Below are 22,202 nucleotides of genomic sequence, written 5' to 3'. Positions count from 1 at the left end.
ACTTTCACAAACTTCTATAGGTGCATGGTGGAGAGTATCCTAACTTGTTGCTTCAGAGCCCAGTATAGAAACACCAATGCCCAGAAACAGAAAAGGCCACTGCAAGTGCTGGATACATCCCAGACCAACACAGACAAAGCCCTCTCCACCACTCAGCACATTTACATGGAGCACTGCCACAAGAAAGCAGCATCCATCATCAACAACCACCACCATCCAGCCCAGGCACTTCTCACTAATACAGTCAGCCAGGAGATACAGAAGCCTTGGGTCCCACACCACCAGTTTCAGGGACAGTTATTACTACAGGCTCCTGAACTGGTGTGGATAACTTCAATCACCATTATGAACTGTTTCTAGAACCTATAGACGTTTTTTTTTTTTTTTTTTACTGCATATTGGGTGTTTGACAGCCTTTTTTTAATAGGTTCTGTTGGGTTTCTTTGTTTTGTGGCTGCCCGTAAGGAGATGAATCACAAGGTTGTATACAGTGTGCATACTTTGATAATAAATGTACTTTACATAGAACAGTACAGCACAGGAACAGGCCCCTCAGCCCACAATGTTGTGCCAAACCACCTAAAAAGCAAATCACAAGCACTAATCCCTCCATCTTCCTCACATCCATGTGAATATCTAAATATCCCTTAAAAACCTCTAATGTATTTGCCTCTGCCACCACACCAGGCAGTGCATTCCAGACATCTACCACTCTCTGAGTGAAAAAGCATCCCTCACATCCTCTTTAAGCCTACCCCTCTCAGCTTCAATACACGCCCTCATGTATTAGACATTTCAACCCTGGGAAACAGATAACACCCTGTCTACTCTATCTATGCCTCTCTCAATCTTGTAAACCTCTATCAGCTCTCCCCTCCGCCTTCACTGCTCCAGAGAAAACAACCCAGGTTTATCTAGCCTCTCATAACAACACATGCCCCCTAAACCAGGCAGCATCTTGGTAAAAACTCTCCTGGACCTTCTCCAAAGCCTGAACATCCTTCCTAGAGTGGGGTGACCGGAACTTAATACAATATTCCAGATGTGGCGTAACCAGAGTTTTATAAAGTACTTTGAATGTTGATGCCCTCATTTGTAAGTTTGGAGCTAATGATTAGTTCTTCATCACAGGGTCTGTATCTGGTCTACAACCCAGTCCAGCTACCAACTGGCTCTGCAGTTAGTGTTCTTCTCTTGGGATTGGTTGGCTACTACATCTTCAGAATGGCCAACCACCAGAAGGATCTCTTCCGGCGCACAGGGGGAAACTGTGAGATATGGGGCAAGAAGCCGAAGTACATTGAATGTACCTACTCGTCCATCGATGGCACGACGCACCACAACAAACTGCTGATCTCCGGATTCTGGGGGTTGGCACGCCATCTTAACTACACTGGTGATCTTATGGGCTCCCTTTCTTACTGCCTGGCCTGCGGATTTGGACACCTCCTGCCTTATTTCTACATTATTTACATGTCTATCTTGCTGGTCCATCGCTGTATCAGGGATGAACACCGATGCCTGAACAAATATGGCAGAGACTGGAGGCGTTATACAGATAAAGTGGCTTATCGTCTTTTACCTGGGGTATTTTAGGACTGTTTGCATCAACTCCATAGTTTTCAGAAAGACTTATTTTTCCTTAAGCAAAGTCAGTTCACCAGTAGAAGCCCTGATTTCCAAGTAAAACCATGCCTTAAAAGTTCAAAATAAGAAAGAAAATACTGTGCATTTTGAAGGTGGAAAAAAATGTTGAAGATATTTCACAAGAATTAACTGCCAGCTAAGGTCAATAAGCTTACATTCACATTGCATTTCCTTTAAGTACAGTTACATTTACAAAACTGTGGCATGTATCTTCAGTCAGAAGCATACTGTTTTGGTTTTATGGTATCTAGATGTCAGAGATTTTTACTGTTGTCATTAGTTAAATTAATTCAATTTCTTTAAGTTGATCAATGGAAGTCTCAAATGCTCTCAATCCTGCTGGGAATTGGAATTTGTGTGTTTGCTTACTGCTCGCTACACCGCTGGTGTTCAGGGCAGCAATGAAGGTCTTCCATCTCTTGCAATATTCAGGGCTTCCTTGGCATCACTTCCTCTGGATTTTCACTACTGTCAGTCATGTAAGTCCCTGGTGGAGACTCAGGAATACCGTCACACTCAAATATTGAAGGATTCTTCGTTGCTGTTTCTGTAACAATTTTGTTTTACCAGTCAGGGTTGTTAACCCTGAGCTGAACCCCCAAACCTGGAGGACCGGTGGACCACTGTCTGGCCTCTACCCTTTGACATGGATGACCCCACCAAGAGCCAAAACCCTGACTCCAGCCAACATGGCTCTCTGGGTCCTTAAGACACACAAGCCTCCAAACCCAACAACAAGGTTGTAGTGACATTTAATAAACAGTGAATGGCTAGACATTATGAGCTTAAATATGCATTATAATTAGGCTTGGCAGAATTTATTTAATAATTTTGACATAAACATTACTTTGACACATTTGTTTTGACTGTAAGTGATTTGAATTTTCATGATTGCATCAAATGCAAGCTGTGAGAAAAGACAATTTCAGCAGGTCCTTTTTTATTTGTTAAAATATAAAGAGCCTCAATATAAAGTAAATATCCACAGATTAGTCGTATGAATGTTACCTCCTTTAAGTCATTGTTTGTGTTAAAGTTACATTTGCAAACGAAATGGAGAGCACAAGCACCTTCCTCAGGTTGTCTGCTTAATTTTAAAAGATTTGTCTGATCATTAGTTTGCATTACTAATTTCTTACTATTAATGAAAGTTAATGATTTTCTCAGTGTGAGACGAAGTCGATAATTAGCATTAACAGATTAGGGAAAAAAAGCACATTCTGCCAGGACTGATTATAATTTAATTTATAAATGGGTATTTTGGGTATCTTTCCCCAGACAGGACATTGAAATTTTCTTCTTTTTCCAAACTGTTAAACTGTTTAAATGAGTTAATAGTTATGTTTGAGAGGAAAATGAGAAACCTTCATTTTTCTAGTGATAAGAAAACCAACAGATGCTAGAAAGCTAAAACAAACAGAAAACATGGAATTACTCAACAAGTCAGCTGCATTTGTGGGACAAGAAAGAGTCAATGTTTCCTATTGGTGACCCATCATCGGAATAGAACGGAAACACAAGAAGCTTGTGAAGAAGCAGTGGAGCGGGAAGTCTTTGATAGGGTAAAACCTGAGTGACTATGGGGATAAAATATAAAAGAATAGGAGCATTTAGAGAGTGAGAACATACAGAAGAGCCTAGACCAGGGAACCCCGACCTTTTTCGTGCCATGGGCCAATACCATTAGGCAAGGGTCCGTGAACCCCAGATTGGGAACCCCTGGCCTAGACAACAGAATATGGGAGTTGCAAAATGTAGAGCTGGGGGATGTGCCTGGCAGATCAGGCACAGCATGTCCTCCACTTTTACTCTGTGAGGTGGGAGAGTAAGAAACAAGGGATGGGGTACAAATTAGGCTTATCAGAGACATCCACCACAAGCTCCCCCCCCCCTTTCAGTTTTACAAACTTCCATCTACATTCAAGTTCTGACAAAGGGTCACTGATCTGAAACATGAACTGTTCCTGTTCGATCTGACTTGCTGAGTATTTCCAGCATTTCCTGTTCTCATTTTGCATTTGTAAATATCATACCTTTCACAGCCTCGGGAAATCTTGTTTACAGTTAATTCACTACTTGTTCAATGCACGTTCTCAGAAAAATATGGCAGCCTGTTTTCAATGTAGCCAGTAATTTGAAAATCAACAGATAATCTATCTTTAGTAAAATTGTTTGAGGAATGAAGGGCAGCAAGGATAACTTTTCTCCCTCTGAAGGATACTAAGCAACAAGGCAACAGTAGGGAGGAAGGTTTGCAATTATCTGATGTGACACATTCATTGAGACAGCTGTTTGAAAGTAGCTGTCTTGATTCTCATTCAGTCTCGCTTTATCAGTTTTTAAATTTAGATATTGTAGACCAAACCAGGAGGAATGATCTTCACATGTATTTATACTTGAGACCATGTGTAATAGATTGGGTCCCTCGCTGTTCATGATGCCTGACTAGAAGTGCACTTGCATATTGTTGCAGACATACTCAGCCACAAAAGGTGAAGTTACATTGGAGCAACACTGAAGCTGTGTGAATGCGTCTCAGTAATAGTTATAGTTGAATAATTTTTGACTTGATATATTGGTAGTGAAATTTTACAGCTGTTATCTATGTCAGTTGTACCAATTGTATTCCATTTTAGAGATTTCCTTAAAAAATCAGGTTTTGGACAATAATGACACCAAAAATGCTAAGACGTCCCAAGTTTCTTTCTAAATCTTCTGAAAATTCCATCTTTTCTTCTGTCCTGGAAACAGTGTGCATTAAATCTGTATTTTTGAAAATATATATGTTTCTTCATGGTACGTAGACATCACTGGCAACAACAGCATTTACGGTCCATCTCAAATTGCCCCGGAATTGAGGGGGCAAGTACAGAGCCAAATACACTGGTGGGTCTGGAGTTACACAGAGACACAACCAAGTAAAGAGAGACCTTTCATCAGGACTTGGCCCATATGTGTTGCTCTGAATTTCTAGCATCTGCGGAGAGTAGATGTCCCTCCTTTAAGGCTGTTGGAGAACCAGATGCGTAACAATTTACAATGGGAAATCCAATTTAGTAAAATGTTGAGAAATAAAGTGGAAAAAATAATTTCGAAAAGTGTTGTGTATTTTTGTTTTGACTTTATAAATTGAAAGATAGTTTGTGTGTCATTTTTAATTCCTGCAAAATGTGGGTCTTGATTTTAAACTCTTCCAATTTTGAATGCAAATAATTCAAGCTGACTCACTCAAAGGCTGAAAAGAGAAAGTCAAAGATAGATTTTTATGGACAGTACTAGAGCAAATTAATAAAGATGTAATAAACTGCATAAAGAACAGGCCCTTTGAGTCACACTGCTCAACAACCCCTCATTTAACCCTAGTCTAATCATAGGACAATTTTCAATGGCCAGATAACCTACTAAGCTGGCCGGTGGTGGTGTGGTGTCAGCCAGGTTCGAATCCAGCGGGCATCTTGCACGCTTATCATCCGTACTGGGTTGAGCATCAAGCTGGCATCTTGGCCTCATTAAAAACAGATAAAATGCTAAAGGATCGGCAAGGTTGCCACCTGATGAGCCACAAGGTTACTGAGAGGAACAGAAAAAAAATTAACCTATTAACTAGTATGTGAGAGGAAATTGGAGCACCTGGAGAATATCCACCACTCCATGGAGAGGATGTATAGACTCCTTACAGACGATGTTGGAATTGAACTCTGAACTCTCGCCCTGAGCTGTAGTAAGGTTGCACTAACCACTAAGATGTTGGGATTGTGCAAGTTAGCTATATGATTCATTTCTGGGTAATTGTAAACAGTATAAACAAGGAGCGCTTTGCTGATTTGAGTGAGGTGGATTTGGCTACTGTCTACACTATCTAAAAATAATGTTGAGACTATCACACACAAAATGCTGGAGGAACTCAGCAAGTCAGGCAGCATCTATGGAGGGGAATAAACAGCATTTTAGGCTGAGACTGCACATCCGGACTGGAAAGGAAGGGGGCAGAAGCCAAAATAAGAGGTGAGGGGAAGGAGTACAAGTTGTCACGTGGTAGTTGAAACCAATCGGGAACGGTGGGTGGGGTGGGGGGAGGAGGGGATGAAGTAAAAAGCTGGGAGGGGATAGGCAAAGAAAGTAAAAGGCTGAAGGAAGAATCTAAAAAGGATAGTGGACCATGGAAGAAAGGGAAGGACAGGGGAACCAGAAAGAGCTGATTGGGTAGGTGAGAAGAGAAATGGTGGGAAATTCAAGATTTAGTTTTATTTGTCATGCGTATATCGAAACATGGAGTGAAATGCATTGTTTACATTAGCAACCAACACACCTGAGGGTGTGCTGGGGGCAGCCTGCGAGTGTCACCACTCTTTACAGCACCAACATAACATGACCAGAATGTTTGGCAAGACAACACAGTATATAACAAGCAATTAAAACAAGCCCTGCCCATCCCTCCCAAAAGAATGGGGATCTCCCCACCTATCCCCTTCAAGCCTCTCAGTTCATCATCCACCTCTCCCACCCAGCTACCTTCCCCCTGGCCTGGTTTCACCCATCAGCTACCAGACTGCACACCTTCCTCTCCCCCCACCATCTTACATTACCTTCCTTTCTGGCCCTGATGAAGGCTCTCAACTCAGTATGCCGACTGTTTATGCATCCCCATAGACGCTGCTTGACTCGCTGAGTTCCTCCAACATTTTGTGTGTGTTGTTCAAGATTTCCAGCATCTGCAGAATCTCCTGTGTTTATGTCGACATATTTAAGTTTGATGGAATGTTTCTGTTTCCATATACAGGTATGCGTTGCTTAAAGTCCATGATATGTTCTGTGAAACCGGACGTTATGTGATTTGGATGTTGTGCGAACACCATATTACTGTATATACTTAGCAAACCTATATGGAGTACTGCAGTGTACCTGTATTGACTAAATCCATTGTCATTAGCAATTTCTCCATATCCGATATAGGTCCCTCTCGCATTTTCGTGAGCCTTGTAGTTTTCAGTGAAGCCCATCCTTTAACAGCTTCGAGAATTTCTTCTTTGTTTTTCAGGATCGAAGTGATTGTCGATTGTGACATGCCTAAATCCCAAGCAGTAGCATTCACTGGTTTTCCACCTTAATATTGTTTAATAACCTTTTGTTTCATTTCCAAAGCCATACTTTTCCTTTGCCCCTTGCTGCTGCTATCAGCAGGAGTGGTTTTGCTGCGTTTGGAAGCCATGATGCACTTTATGGTAATATTTTCAAAAGAAGATTAAACAGAGAGATAACGCTACTACACTCAAGAGGCGCGCGGTATACATTGGTTACGTCCGCTATGTCACGTTCTCTGGTCAGGATTATGGACGTATATGCGATCGGACGTTAAGCGGCGCACTTGGAATTGGAATTCAGAATCATGATGGACCACACATTGTTCCTTGCCATTGTACTTCTGGGTCTTCAAGATTTTTTAATGTCATTTAGAGTACACAACTGTAAAGAAGCACGAGAAGATAAAAAAAAACAAACAAATAAATATAAATACATAGGAAGCTTATATATATTGATTGTATGTCCATAAAGTGAAGCTGGGCACAAGAATGTCTGTACATAAGGTTAAAAAGGGTAAGGGTAAAAAGACCTTGGATAGTAAGGATGTGGCCTACAAATTACAACAGGAGATAGAAAATACATGCCAAAAGGGCAATGTTACAATAGTCATGGGGGAATTTCAATATACAGGTAGATTCGTAAAATCAGGTTGGTGCTGGATTACAAGAGGGGGAATTTCTAGAGTTCCTACAAGATGGTTTTTAGAGCAACTGGTGGTTGAGCCCAGCAGGGGATCAGTTATTCTGGATTGGGTGTTGTGCAATGAATCAGAATTGATCAGAGAATTTAAGCTAAAAGAACCCTTAGGGGCAGGTGATCATAATATGATCAAATTCACCCTGAATTTTGAGAAGGAGAAGCTAAAGTCAAATACATCATTATTATATTGGAGTAAAGGGAATTACAGAGGCATGAGAGAGGAATTGGCCAGAATTGATTGTAAAGGAACACTGGCAGGGATGATGGCAGAGCAGCAATGGCTGGAATTGCTAGCAGCAATGGCTGGAATTGCTGGAAGCAATTCAGAAGGCACAGGATATATACAACTCAAAGAGTAAGAAGTATTCTAAAGGAAAGATGACACAACTGTGGCTAACAAGAGAGGTCAAAGCCAACATAAAAGCCAGAAAGAGGATGTACAATAGAGCAAAAATTAATGGGAAGTTAAAGGATTAGGAAGATTTAAAAAACCAATGGAAGGCAACTTAAAAAGACATTAAGAAAGTAAAGATGGAATGCAAAACCAAGCTAGCTAATAATATTAAAGAAGATACCAAAAGTTTCTTCAGATACTTAAAGTGTAAAAGGGAGGTGAGAGTAGATAGCCAATGCTGGAGGGGGAGTAATGGAGGGCAAGGAAATGGCAAACGAACTGAATAAGTATTTTGCATCACTGTGGAAGACACTAGCAGTATGGTGGAAGTTCCAGGTATCAGGAGTCATGATGAGTGTGCAGTTCCCATAACAAGAGAAAAAGTTCTTAGGAAACGGAAAGATCTGAAGGTAGATAAATCATCTGGAACAGATTGTGTACACTCCAGAGTTCTGAAAGATGTGGCTGACATGTTTGTGGAGGCATTGGTAATGATCTTCCAAGAATCACTAAGTTCTGGAATGGTTCGGGAAGACAGGAAAATTGCAAATGTCACTCCACTCTTCCAGAAGAGAGAGAGGCAGAAAAAAGAAAACAATAGGCCAGTTAGTCTGATCTCAGTGGTTGGGAAGATGTTGGAGTTTCAGGGTACTACGAGGCACATGGTAAAATAGGCTGTAGTCAGCATGGTTTCCTCAAGGGAAAATCTTGCCTGACAAATCTGTTGAAATTCATTGAAGAAATAACAACAGGATAGACAAAGGAGAATCGGTTGATGTTGTGTACTTGGATTTTTAGAAGGCCTTTGACAAGGTGCCACACATGAGGCTGCTTAACAGGCTACGAGCCCATGGTATTACAGGACAGATTCTAACAAGGATAAACCAGTGGTTGATTGGCAGGAAGCAAGGAGTGAGAACAAAGGAAGCCCTTACTGGCTGGCTGACAGTGACTAGTGGTGTTCCACAAGGGTCTGTGTTGGGACTGATTTTTTTTTACATTATATGTCAATGATTTGGATGATAGAATTGATGGCTTTGTTGCAAAGTTTGCAGAATTACGAAAATAGGTGGAGAAGCATGTAGCTTTAAGGAAGTAGAGAGGCTACATAAGGACTTAGACAGATTAGGAGAATGGGCAAAGAGATGGCTGATGGAATACAGCGTCAGGAAATGTATGGTCATGCACTTTGGTAGAAGAAATGAAAGGGTTGACTATTTTCTAAATGGAGAGAAAATACAAAAAAAACTGAGGCACAAAGGGATTTGGGAGTCCTTGTGCAGGATTTCCTAAAAGTTAATTTGCAGGTTGAGTCTGTGGTGAGGAAGACAAATGCAGTGTTAGCATTTATTTCAAGAGGACTAGAATATAAAAGCAAGGATGTAATGTCGAGACTTTAGAAAACACTGGTGAGGCCTCACTTGGAGTATTGTGGGCAGGTCTGGGCCTTTATCTTAGAAAGGATGTGCTGAAACTGGAGAGGGTTCAAAGAAGGTTCACAAAAATGATTCCAGAATTGAATGCTTGTCATATGAAGAGTGTTTGATGGCTCTGGGCCTGTATTCACTAGAATTCAGAAGAATGAGAGGTGACCTCATTGAAACCTATCAAATAGTGAGATACCTTGATAGAGTGGATTTGGGAGGATGTTTCCAATGGTGGGAGAGTCTACAACTAGAGGACACAGCCTCAGAATAGAGGGGCATCCTTTTAGAACGGAGATGAGGAGTAATATCTTTAGCCAGAGAGTGGTGAATCTGAGGAATTATTTGCCACAGAGAGCTGTGGAGGCCAAGTCTTTATGTATATTTAATGCAGAGATTGATAGATTCTTGATCTGTCAGGGCATGAAGGGATATGGGCAGAAGGCAAGTGATTGGGGCTGAGAGGAAAATTGGATCACGTATGTTGAAATGGCAGAGCAGACTCAATGAGTCAAATGGTTTAATTCTGCTCTTACATCTTATGGTCTTATAAGGTGACTGGCAGGAGATGATAAAGTGGTGATGTTTGGGGCTGTGGTGGGATGGGTTAGTTGGTGGAGGTATTGATCAGCCTTATTGCTTGGGGGAAAGTAGCTGTTTTTGAGTCTGGTGGTCCTGCTGTGGATGCTATGTAACATCCACCCTCATGGGAGTGGGACCAACAGTCCATGAGCAGGGTGGGTGGGATGCCTCATGATGTTACTGGCACGTTTCCGGCACCTTTCTGTGTATGATGTCCTTTTTGGTGGGTACACTGGTGCGTTGAGCAGTTCTGACCACCCGTTTTAGAGCCTTCCTGTGCACTGCAGTGCAGTTTCCATACCATGCAGTGACACAGCATGCTAAGATGCTCTCTGCATGTCTGTAGAATGACGTCAGTATAGATCTGCATAGTCCAGCTCGCTTCAACCCCATCAGAAAACAGATGTGTTGCTGAGCTTTTCTGAATATGTAAAATGTGGTCTCGGACCATTAGAGGTTGTGCGAGATGTGCACTCCCAGGAATTTTGCAAGTGCTCACAGTTTACACAGCTGTGCCACTGATGTAAAGAGGAGTGTGAGTGGTGCGAGTTCTCCTGGAGTTAATAAGAATCTCCTTTGTCTTGGTGACATTGAGGAAAAGATTATTTTCCAGGCACCAGGCCTTGAGCTTTTCCACCTCCTCTCTGCAGGCCGGCTCATCGCTGGTGATAAGCCCCGTCACTGCTGTCTCATCTGCAAACTTGACAATGTGATTACTCAGGTGTTTGGCAGTGCAGTTATTGTGAGCAGAGCGTACAGCAACAGAAGTTAGCACACAGTCCTGGGAGGTGGGGGGCACTCGTGTTGAGGATGATGGGGAGGAGGAGTGGCTGTGCATCCTGACTACCTGAGGTCTGTTTGTTAGGAATCCGACAGCCAAATGCACAGTACTGTGTTTGCTAACATCGTCAGCCTCCTCTTGCACAGTGATTTCATCATAAGTCCCCAAGTTCAAAGTTCAAAGGAAATTTATTGCCAAATTACAAAAACGTCACCATCTGAGTTGGATGATCAGCCATGATCATAATAAATGGTGGTGCAGGCTCGAAGGGCCGAATGGCACCTATTTTCTATGTTTCTCTGTTTCTATATACAACCCTGAGATTCATTTTCTTGAGGGCATACTCAACAAATCCATAATAGAATAATAACCAAAATCAGAACCAATGAAAGACAGCACCAGCTTGGGCATTCAGTCAGTGTGCAAAAGACACCAATCTGTGCAAATACAAAAAGAGACAAATAATAATAATAAATAAATAAGCAATAGATACTGAGAACATGAGAAGAGCAGAATCAGAATCAGGTTTATTATCACCGGCATGTGATGTGAAATTTGTTAACTTAGCAGCAGTTCAATGCAATACATAATCTAGCAGAGAGAAAAAAAATAATAAATAAAAATGTAAATCAATTACATATATTGAATAGATTTAAAAAACATGCACAAAAGAAATACTGTATATTAAAAAAAAGTGATGCAGTGTCCAAAGATTCAATGTCCATTTAGGAATTGGATGGCAGAGGGGAAGAAGCTGTTCCTGAATCGCTGAGTGTGTGCCTTCAGGCTTCTGTATCTCCTACCTGATGGTAACAGTGAGAAAAGGCATGCCCTGGGTGCTGGAGGTCTTTAATAATGGACGCTGCCTTTCTGAGACACCGCTCCTTAAAGATGTCCTGGGTACTTTGTAGGCTGGTGCCCAAGATGGAGCTGGCTAGATTTACAACCTTCTGCAGCTTCTTTCAGTCCTGTGCAGTAGCCCCTCCATACCAGACAGTGATGCAGCCTATCAGAATGCTCTCCGTGGTACAACTATAGAAGTTTTTGAGTGTATTTGTTGACATGCCAAATATCTTCAAACTCCTAATAAAGTATAGTCATTGTCTTGCCTTCTTTATAACTACATCAATATGTTGGGACCAGGTTAAATCCTCAGAGATCTTGACACCCAGGAACTTGAAGCTGCTCACTCTCTCCACTTTTGATCCCTTTATCAGAGTCAAGTGTTTCCATTGGTTACTTCCTGCCCAATCCAAGATAAAGACCAGGATCACTGAAGATCAGCCCAGAGATAGTGGTGAAAGGGCCTGTTCTTCTTTACTGTTCTATGTTTTAAGATTGTTACCCCTTCACCAGCAAATAGCAAGTGGTTTGCAATGCTTGCTATCAAAGAATGATAGATTTAATATAAATTTGCTGTTTGACTATTCCTGTCCAAGGCAGCTGGAAAAGAGCTGTTGAGAACTTTTTGGCTCTCAGTACAGTGCCTTGTAAGTTACAGCAGTTTATCGAGGTACTGTTCAAGAATGATCTGTGTTCCCGCCTCAGCTGTACAAGATTTAGATTTAGATTAGATTTTAGATTATGAGGACGCGCAGTCCTCTTTTATTGTCATTTAGTAATGCATGAATTAAGAAATGATACAATGTTTCTCCAGAATGATATCACAGAAACAAGACAAACCAACTGAAAAACTGACAAAAACCACATAATTATAACATATAGTTACAACAGTGCAAAGCAATACCGTAATTTGATGAAGAACAGGCATGGTAAAAAAAAGTCTCAAAGTCTCTCGAAAGTCCCATCATCTCACGCAGGTGGTAGGAGGAAGAAAAAAACTCTTCCTGCCATGAGCTTTCAGCGCCGCAAACTTGCCGATGCAGCATCCTGGAAGCACCCGAACACAGCCGATTCTTGAGTCCGTCCGAAAACTTGGAGCCTCCGACCAGCCCTCCGACACTGAGCACCGAGCACCACTTCTGCCGAGCGCTTCGACCCCCGCCCTGGCAACTGGCAACAGGCAATAGGCAAAGCCCAGGATTTAGGGGTCTTCCCCTCCGGAGAATCTCGATCGCACAGTAGAAGCGGCAGCAAAGCAGGCATTTCAGAAGTTTCTCCAGGTCTTCCTCCATGCTTCTCACATCCACCTCCATCAAATCAGGATTGTACATGGCCCCTAGTTAACACATATGATATCATTTCGGAGCAGCCGCGTGCGTTGCATCGCGCCGCGATCTTCTCCTCCCCCTCTTTGCACAAAATGAAAGAGAACAGATATAATATTCTTTCTGACAACAGGAGGAAATATTGAAACATGATCCAGGGAACTTAAAAGTCTTGGCCTGAAATGTCAACTGTTTATTCCTCGCCATAGATGCAGTCAGACCTGCTGAGTTCCTCCAGCACTTTGTGTGTGTTGTTCTGGATTTACAGCATCTGAAGAAACTTTTGTGTTTATGATATAAAATTCCATATTTCATATAAGGTTCCAAGGTTGTCAAGTCAAGGAGTGGTAGTGGGGACAAGCTCCCACTACCTAAAAGTTCTCACGGCATGCGCCTCAAATAGCTTTCACAATTGAAATCTCTGGATAACAACTCAAACAAAATTTTGTGTTACATTTTGTGACATAGATTAACAAGTTACTTCTCAGGTGTACTTCATTGCTGATAATATCCATGGAGACCAGAAGTACAACCAGTAATTTAGATAGAACCTGATGACTACCTCTAAAGTAACATTGCCTTTAGATTCAATCTTCAAGCACTCTGAAGTTGCAACACAGTGCAGTGTTTGTATTTTCATTACAGTGGAGTTATTGAACTTTGTGGTAGCTGTATCAATTTATCTACTCTAGCTTTTTTTCTGAGTAATTGTTCGTGAGTGCCCTCGGTGGATTTTTATTTACACTTAATCTAATTTTAACTACATTCAGCTACAAACACATGAATAAGCAAGGCATAAATTTCTCCATTTCCCATTCCGGCTTCCCTCTTACCCCTTTTCCTCAACTGTCCATTACTTCACTCAGGTGCCTCTCCTCCTTCCCTTTCTCCCATGGTCCACTCTCCTCTCCTCTCAGATTCCTTTCTTCTTCAGCCCTTTACCTCTTCAACCTATCACATCTCAGCTTCTCACTTCAACACCACCCCCTCCTCCCACTCACATATCTTCCCCCTCACCTGATTTCACCCTGCCAGCTTGTACTCTTTCACTTCCCTCCCCCCACCCCAACTTCTTATTGTCTTCCTTCCCCCTTCCTTTCCTGTCCTGCTGAAGAGTCTTGGTCCGAAACGTTTCTCTCCACAGATGCTGCTTGACCTGCTGTGCTTCTCCATCATTTTGTGTTTGTTCCTTTGGATTTTGGCCATCTGTGAAATCTTTTATGCATACAATAGAGAAGGAGCAGCTGATATCCTGGCAAATATTGATTCCTCAATCAATAATACCAACAGATTATCTGGCCAATACTATGTTGCTTTTGAGAGCTTCCTGTGTACCAACTGGCTGCTTTGTTCCCTATATTTCGATCGGAACCACTTAAGTGATTTATCCCCTTCCTTTCCAGCCCTGAAGAAGGGTCACGGCCTGAAACATCGACTGTTCACTCTTTCCTATAGATGCTGCCTGACTTGCTGAGCTCCTCCAGCACTTAGTATGTGTTGCACCTGAGTACTTAATGAAATGCAAGTCTTTCTTAATGAGTTTTAATAGGTTCTGTGTACAATACACACAGTGAGTTTACTTTGGCGAGAGAACAGAGCATGTCCATACATTCAGATAGGATTATGTCATTGAGTAAACAAGAGCCCGCCAATGTGATGTACCTAACCTTGTTACGAAGCAATTAACGTTTCCAAAAATTAAAGCTAACATTGTTTAGTCAATTGGAATCTCAGTGATAAAAGTTGCAAATTGGATCATTGCTTGTACTAATTTTCACTCTTCTCATCAGAATGCTTGGAATGTCCTGCCAGGGGTGGTGGAGAGGCAGATACATTAGAGACATTTTAGAAGCTCTTAGATGGGCACGTGGATGATAGAACAATGAAGGACTATGAAGGCAGGAATGGTTAGATTGAATTTAAAGTAGATTAAAATGTGAGCACAACATTGTGGGCTGAAGAGCCTGTACTGTGCTGTAATGTTCTATGTTCTAGAACATTGCCACACTATGTTCCCAACCTGGAGTCCACGGACCCATTGCTTAATGATATTGGTCCATTGCATTAAAAGGATTGGGAACCCCTGTTCTAGAGGCTATAGCTAATGACCAGTTCAATAATTAATGATGATTTTTGTGACCCTTCCTGTGATCTTCAGCCACCTTACTGATGTGCCTTGGACAATGTTCACAAGGAAGCTCTTGTTATCCAGAGGCCAAAACTGTCAGACATATCCATTTCCCTTTGCTTGGCAATAGCTCCCAAACAAGAAAGAGATTTGTAAAGGTGTTGAGCAGCACCCAGAGGTGGATCAACGTTCACAGTTTCTGAGTACCAGATTAGACTGAAAAAGGCCGAAAGACTATGAGATGGAATTTGAGGACAAGATCACTTAGGGCTGGCATGAGAGAGTAGGACACGAGGAGAATGGGAGTATTTGAGGCGTGTGTGTGAATTGGTCTGAATGGTTGGGGTATGGAGAAGTGAACTCATGTAGAATTGCAGTAGTTGAAAGAATGGCTACCATGTAGGTCACTTGCACTGTTCAGCTATAGTGGAGTTGCTACAGCTGAGAAAGAGGTTGTCTTTGCTGTTCCAGATCCTGGAGGAGTAACCACTTTAGGGGTTCATTGCCTCTGTTCACAATTCATCAATGACCAATGTTTTTGCTCTTGCACTTCAACAAACCATACAGCCATGCACCTTATTATCATGGCACAGAAAGTAACTCTTCACCTGCCAAGGCCATAAGATGTAGGAGCAGAATTAGGCCATTCAGCCCATTGAGTTTGTTCTGCCATTCCATCATATCTGATTTATTATCCCCCTCAACCCCATTCTTCTGCCTTCTCCCATAACCTTTCACGCCCTTTCTAATCAAGAACCTATCAATCTCCACTTTAAATACAACTGCCTGTGGCAATGAATTCTACAGATTCACCACCCTCCGGCTAAAGAAATCTCTCCTCATCTCTGCTCCAAAGGGACGACCTGAGGCTGTGTCCTCTGGTACCAACCCTCAAGGACCCATCTGTACCAGATCCATTTACCAGCACCTGCTCCATAGACTTCTATGCCTTCTTGATTCGAGTGTGTGTTTGTTTAATACTTCAGTTAATGTTTTCCAAATGCCCCTTTGCAAAGCCACTCATTGAATTTTGCACACTGGATACATGAACAAGTTATAGGGCCAGCTGCCATTTGTGGCTTTGGTGAGCCACTTTTTTCCAAATACGAAAAGCTGAGGGGCATGATTTTATGGTGTTTGGAGGAATGTATAGGAACTTCTGTTGAGGTTTTTTAAAATAACTAGAATGAAAGTGATTATCTACTCAGCAAGGAGGTGACAAATCTGCATATAGGAGGGAGTTTCAAAATCTGTCTGAATGGTGCCACAACAACCAGCTCTCACTCGACATCTGCAAAACTAAGGAGCTAATTATTGACTGCAGGAGGAAGAAACCAGAGGTCCATGAGCTAGTCCTCATCATGGGACCAGTAATGGAGAGGGTCAGTAACTTTAAACATCTCGGCATTATCATTTCAGAGGGTTTGTCCTGGATCCAGCATGTAAGAGCCATCACAAATAAGGCATGACAGCACCCCTACTTTTTTAGATCTTTGCCATGATTTGGCATGTTATCTAAAACTTTGACAAACTTCTATTACTGCACAGTGGAAAGTATACTGACTAGTTGCACCACAACCTGGTATGGAAACACCAATGCCCTTGAATGGAAAAGCGTACAAGAAGTAGTGGATACAGCCCAGTCCATCACAGGTAAAATCCTCCCCACCAGATGTAGGTGCATCTACAAGGAATGCTGTTGCAGAGAAGCAACATCCATCATCAAGGACTCCCCCCACCACCACCTCCACCTCCACCACCATCCAGGAAATGCTGTCTTCTCACTGCTGCCATCAGAAAAGAGTTACAGGAGAGTTAGGTCCCACACCACCAGGATCAACCATTAGGGTCCTGAACCAAAGTGGGTAACTTCTCTTACCCCAATGCTGAACTGATTCTGCAACCTTTCAAGGACTCTGCAATTAATCTTCTCAATATTTATTACTTACTTATTATTAATATTATTTTGTTTTCCCTTTTTGTATTTGGTCAGTTTGCTGTCTTTTGCACATTGGTTGTTTATCCGTCTTTGTGCAGTGTTTCTGTTGTGTTTCTTTGTACTTACTGTGAATGTCCAGAAGAAAACAAATCTCAGGGTAGTATACAGTGACATACATGCACTTTATTAATAAATTTACTTTGAACATTGAGCTGGACTGAGATACCTCATGTGCGCGACTTCATTTTGTCAGAAAATATGCAGGATATCCAAAACACACAGTATTGGTGCACTGAGGCCAGGTCCCTCACTTATCATGTTTTCTCTCCCAAGTATAAGTTGTGCTATTGTAAATTCAATCTTAGAGTGTTGAGTGGCAATTAGTAAAACTACCAAGATAGGTTTGGAAATGTATTTATCTCATTAAAATTAAATGTGAATTCCTGTGCTGAATTCTTCTGTGTTACTAACTATCAGCCAGACCTATCTATGGATTTCTGTGGAGATTGTTGGCCATTTAATGACTGTTTTGTCTCCTTACTCAAATCCAGTCAATAGTTTTGACTAGAATATGGGAGGGTGTGATCTTGTAAAACCTCAGCTTCAGAACGAAGGAGGAGCTCTACTTGCTGTTACTTTAGTTGGTGGTGCACAATTTTTGGATAATTTTCTCTCTCTCCCTCTGTCTCTCAAGGTAGACAAATTTCAAAGTCGAAAGTGGAAAGCTGAAAGTAAAGAGTACATACATGTCACCATGTACAACCCTGAGATTCTTTTTCCTGTGGGAATACTTTAAAAAAAAGGGCAGTAACTGTAAATGGGATCAATGAACAACAAACTGTGCAATTGCTGTCTTTTTCCAAAGCAACTGATTGCTGTCTTTTTCCAAAGGGCAAGGTGTAAGAGGTAAATTGAATAAGACCATAAGATATAGGAGCAGAATTAGGCCATTTGGCCCATCATGTCCACACCGCCATTTCATCATGGCTGATCCAACTTTCCTCTTAGGCTCGATCTCCTGCCTTGTCCCCATATCCTTTCATGCCCTAGCCAATCAAGAATCTATCGACCTCTGTCTTAAATATACATTTAGGCTTGTGACAAAGAATTCCATAGATTCACCACTTGTTAGCTAAAGAAATTCTTCCTCATCTCCATTCCAAACGGTTGCCCCTCCATTCTGAGAGGGTGTCCTCTGATCTAGTACTATATATACTCATTAATAGTAATAAAAAACTACTGAAATACATTTCAACAGTCACAACAATCACATGTGACTCCAGTGTGACTGTTTTAAAAATGTCGTAATTATATTGTAAAAGCTTATTAAATGCACAGTCATGCAGGAGTGAAACAGTTTTCCAGTGAGTACTGAGGCTTTTATATTTTATTTTTTACTGCCCGTTATGGCACTGGCATTAGGGCAGCATTGAAGGTGCTCCATCTCTGGCAGTGTTCAGGGCTTCCTTCATCATCTCAATACCTTCCTCTCACTTTTCACTGTTGTCAGTCCTGCAAGTTCCAGTTGGAAATTCAGGAATACCATCACACTCAGATGTAAAAAGGATTTTTCGTTGTTGTTTCTGTAACAATTTTGCTTTGCCAGTCAGGATTGTTAGCCCTGAGCAGAACCCCAAAACCTGGAGGACCAGTGGGTGGACCATTCTCAGTCTGCCCTCTACCCTTTGACCTGTTTGGCATGGGTGACCCTACCAAGAGCCAAAGCATAAAGCCCTGACTCCAGCCAACATGGCTCTCTGGGTCATTGAGGCACACAAGCCTCCAAACCCTATGACAAAGTCGTGGTCCTCTTGGAGGGAGGCTTTTGTAGTAAACATCTTATTACAGTACCCATCTGAAGACACACTGTTCCTGAACCTGGTGGTGTGAGCCAGGAAGAATGCACAGGAACCTCAGGACTCACACCACCAGGTTCAGGAATCGTTATTACCCTTCAGCCATCAGGCTCTTGAGCCAAAGGGGATAACTTCATTTGCCCATCACTGAAATGTTCCCACAACCTATGGACTCACTTTCAAGGACTCTTCATCTCATGTTCTTGATATTTATTGCTTATTTATTTATTATTAATATTTCTTTCTTCTTGTATTTGCACAGTTTATTGACTTCTGCATACTTGGTTGAACATCCAAGTTGGTGCAGTCTTTCATTAATTCTATTATGGTTATTATTCTATTATGAATTTATTAAGCCCACAATAAAATGAATCTCAGGATTGTATATGGTGGTATGTTTGTACTTTGATAGAAAATTTATTTTAACTTCCATCACCTACAGGGATATCAGACCTCAATGTGCATCACTGTACAGTATATACCTGAATATCTAGAACTCTGTAGCTTTTACAACATATCCAATTCCCATTCCAGCATCGCTGCCCATCGCCATCTTTATTGCCAATGATAAGGCCATTCTCAGATTGTTGGGAGTATCACCTCAAAGTCCATCTTGCTAACCTCCAAACTGACGGTATGAACATTGATTTCTCTACCTTCCAGCATTTTCCCCTCCCCTTTCTCTCTCCCTCTTTTCATTCCCCATTCTGCCTATCCACTTACCTCTTCTCTTCTGCTCACCTACCTGTCACTTTCCTCTGGTGCCCCTCCTCCTTCCCGATCAGAATCAGAATCAGGTTTAATATCGCTGGCCTATGTTGTGAAATTTGTCACTTTGCAGCAGCAGTACATTGCAATAGATAATAATAAAACAACTTAAAGTTACAATAAGTATGTCTATTAAAACAATGTAAATTAAGTTGTGCAAAAAGAGAAGAAAAATGAAGTAGTGTTTGTGGATTCATCGTCCATTCAGAAATCTGATGGTGAAGGGGAAGATGCTGTTTCTAAAACATTGAGTGTGTGTCTTCAGGCTCCCGTATGTACCTCCCCCTTGATGGCAGCGATGAGAGGAGAGCATGTCAGGGTGACAGGGTCCTTAATGATGGCTGTCACCTGTTTGAGGCATCACCTTTTGAAGGTGCCCACGATGGGGCCGGCTGGGATTACAACTTTCTGCAGCTTTTTCTAATCCTGTGCAAGGCCCCCTCCATATCTTACTGTGATGCAAGCAGTGAGAATGCTCTCCACGGTACATGCAGAAATTTGCGAGTGTCTTTCGTGACATATCGTGTCTTTTTAAACTGCTAATGAAACATAGCTGCTCAAATATTCTCCCAGGTCCTCTCCCCTCTCCTGTCAAACTCCTCCTTCTTCAGGCCTTTACCTTTTCCACATATCACCTCTCAGCTTCTCCGTTGCTCCCCCTCACCTGATTTCACCCATCACCTGCCAATGGTACTCCTCCCCCTCCCTCCTTCTCCTTATTCTGTCTCCTTCCTCCTTTCCTTTAGAGTCCCGGTGAAGGGCACCGACCCAAATCACCAAGTTTATTCCTCTCCATAGGTGCTGCCTGACCTGCTGAGTTCCTCCAGCACCTGCAGAATTTCTACGTGTTTGTTTTACAGCAAGCATTTTGTTGCACTCTGTCACCTATTGGGGGGAAAATGTGTGTAAGCTGTGACTATAATTTTGTGGGTTCTTCAAAGGCAGAGACGTCTACCTCCAAATAGGGATGATCATGGAAAGCACTGTAGAAAACAAAGGAAGTTGCAATGCCATGCAGTTTGTTGTTTGTGCAGATAAATTCTGAAACTATTCTGATGTTTCTTTGAACTCTTCCTTGAGACACCATTTAGGTTTGATTGAATTTTTCCACATTTAGATTCTGAAAGAGTGAAAATGTTGAATGTTATATTGATGATCAAGATGTAATGAACTGGTTACTGTGGCGGTTGTATCAAAGGATTTTAAGGAGAGAATTCATCATGTCATAACTCCGCCATGGATGGTCCCAAGCCTAGCTGTGAAAGGAGGGTTGGACATTGGGCCATTAATCCCATCCTGTAAAAACTCAGCCTTACAGAAACAGCAACAGAATCGTCAAAGATCTCATCCATGGGAGAGGAGGGATATTTGTCCAGGTGGGAGACATCTGGGGACAACTTGAAAGACTGTCACAGGTCAGAGACTCTGGTGAGCTGCTGTTGGTGGTCTATGTCCCAATAGGGGTGGTGGGCTAACTAAGTATTCCTCGCGTCATGGCTTTAACTTTTCTATCACCTTATATATGAAGTTTAAAAACATGGTTTGCTCTTGAATTGATAAACCTTCAGATAAAAGACCATAAGACGAAAGAATAAGTGCAACATTGTGTAACGTAATTGGAGGGATGGGCAAGCTCAATTTAAATACAATTATTTGCAGATATCTTATCCCCACAAGGGGTCAAAGTGCTACACCTGCCCATTCACCTCCTCATCCCATACAGTCACTCCAGGTGAGGTAACATTTCACCTGCGATTCTGCTGGGGCCTTCTATTGTGTCCAGTGCTCCTGATGTGGCCTCCTCCATATTGGTGAGGCTCATCATAAATTGGGGGACCACTTCATTGATCACCTCTGCTCCATCCACCAAAAGCAGAACCTCCCAGTGGCTGAACATTGTAATTCTGATTCCCATCTGACATACTGGTCCATTGCCTCCTCTTGTGCCACGATGAGGATACCCTCTGATGGAAGAGCAACACATTCCATTCCATTTTGGAAACCTCCAACCTGATGGCATGAATATTGATTTCTCCTTCCAGTAAAAATATTTTTCTCGCCCCCCCCCTTCCCTTCTTTTTCTATTCCCCACTCTGGCTTCATACCTCTTCTCACCTGCCTATCACCTCCCCTGGGTTGCCTCCTCCTTCCCTTTCTCCAATGGTCCATTTTCCTCCATCACATTCCTCCCTCTCCAGCCCTTTACCTTTGCTACCCACCGAGCTTCACCCATCACCTTCCAGCTATACTACTTCCCCTCCCCCCTACTTTTTTCTTCTGTCATCTTCCCTCTTCAGTTCCAGTACTTAAGGAGTGTCTTGGCCCAAAGGATTAATTACTTATTAATTTCCGTAGATGCTGCTCGTCCCGCTGCGTTCTTCCAGCATTTTGTGTGTGTTGCTTTGGATTTTCGGCATCTGCAGAATTTCTTGTGTTTATAACTTGCATACATATGTTTGGCAGCTCTCTTTAAACTTATTACAATAAATGTAAAATATTTGATACAAGTATAATTTTGATGAACATTCTTTAGCCCAGATTTATATTGTCAATCTAAAGCCAAAAATGCCCATTTAATAAAGAATAATGCTCAGGACATCAGTCAATAATCCAGTTTATCACAGATTCAAAGAAACAAGCCCATTCAGCTTATCTCATCCATGCCAACCATGATGTATAGCTCTGCTAAACCCATTTGCCTGCATTAGGCCCATATCCCTCTAACTCTTTCCTA

At 42.0% G+C, this 22,202-nt stretch overlaps 1 protein-coding gene across 3 annotated transcripts in view; it reads left to right on the top strand.

The window, feature by feature from the left end:
* Positions 1-4,724, top strand: part of dhcr7 (7-dehydrocholesterol reductase) — a 53,977-nt gene extending 49,253 nt beyond the window's left edge. For all 3 annotated transcript variants that reach the window (XM_072272762.1, XM_072272764.1, XM_072272763.1), the window contains one exon: positions 1,132-4,724. In XM_072272762.1, the coding sequence (XP_072128863.1) occupies positions 1,132-1,596 (465 nt within the window). In that variant the 3' untranslated portion in view covers positions 1,597-4,724. The remainder of the gene's footprint in view (positions 1-1,131) is intronic.
* The last annotated feature ends 17,478 nt before the right edge of the window (positions 4,725-22,202 follow it).

This window comes from Mobula birostris, chromosome 11, assembly GCF_030028105.1.
Source record: "Mobula birostris isolate sMobBir1 chromosome 11, sMobBir1.hap1, whole genome shotgun sequence".
Classification (NCBI taxonomy): Eukaryota; Metazoa; Chordata; class Chondrichthyes; order Myliobatiformes; family Myliobatidae; genus Mobula; species Mobula birostris.
Note: the sequence above shows the minus strand (reverse complement) of the source record. Positions and strands in the feature narration are given on the sequence as shown.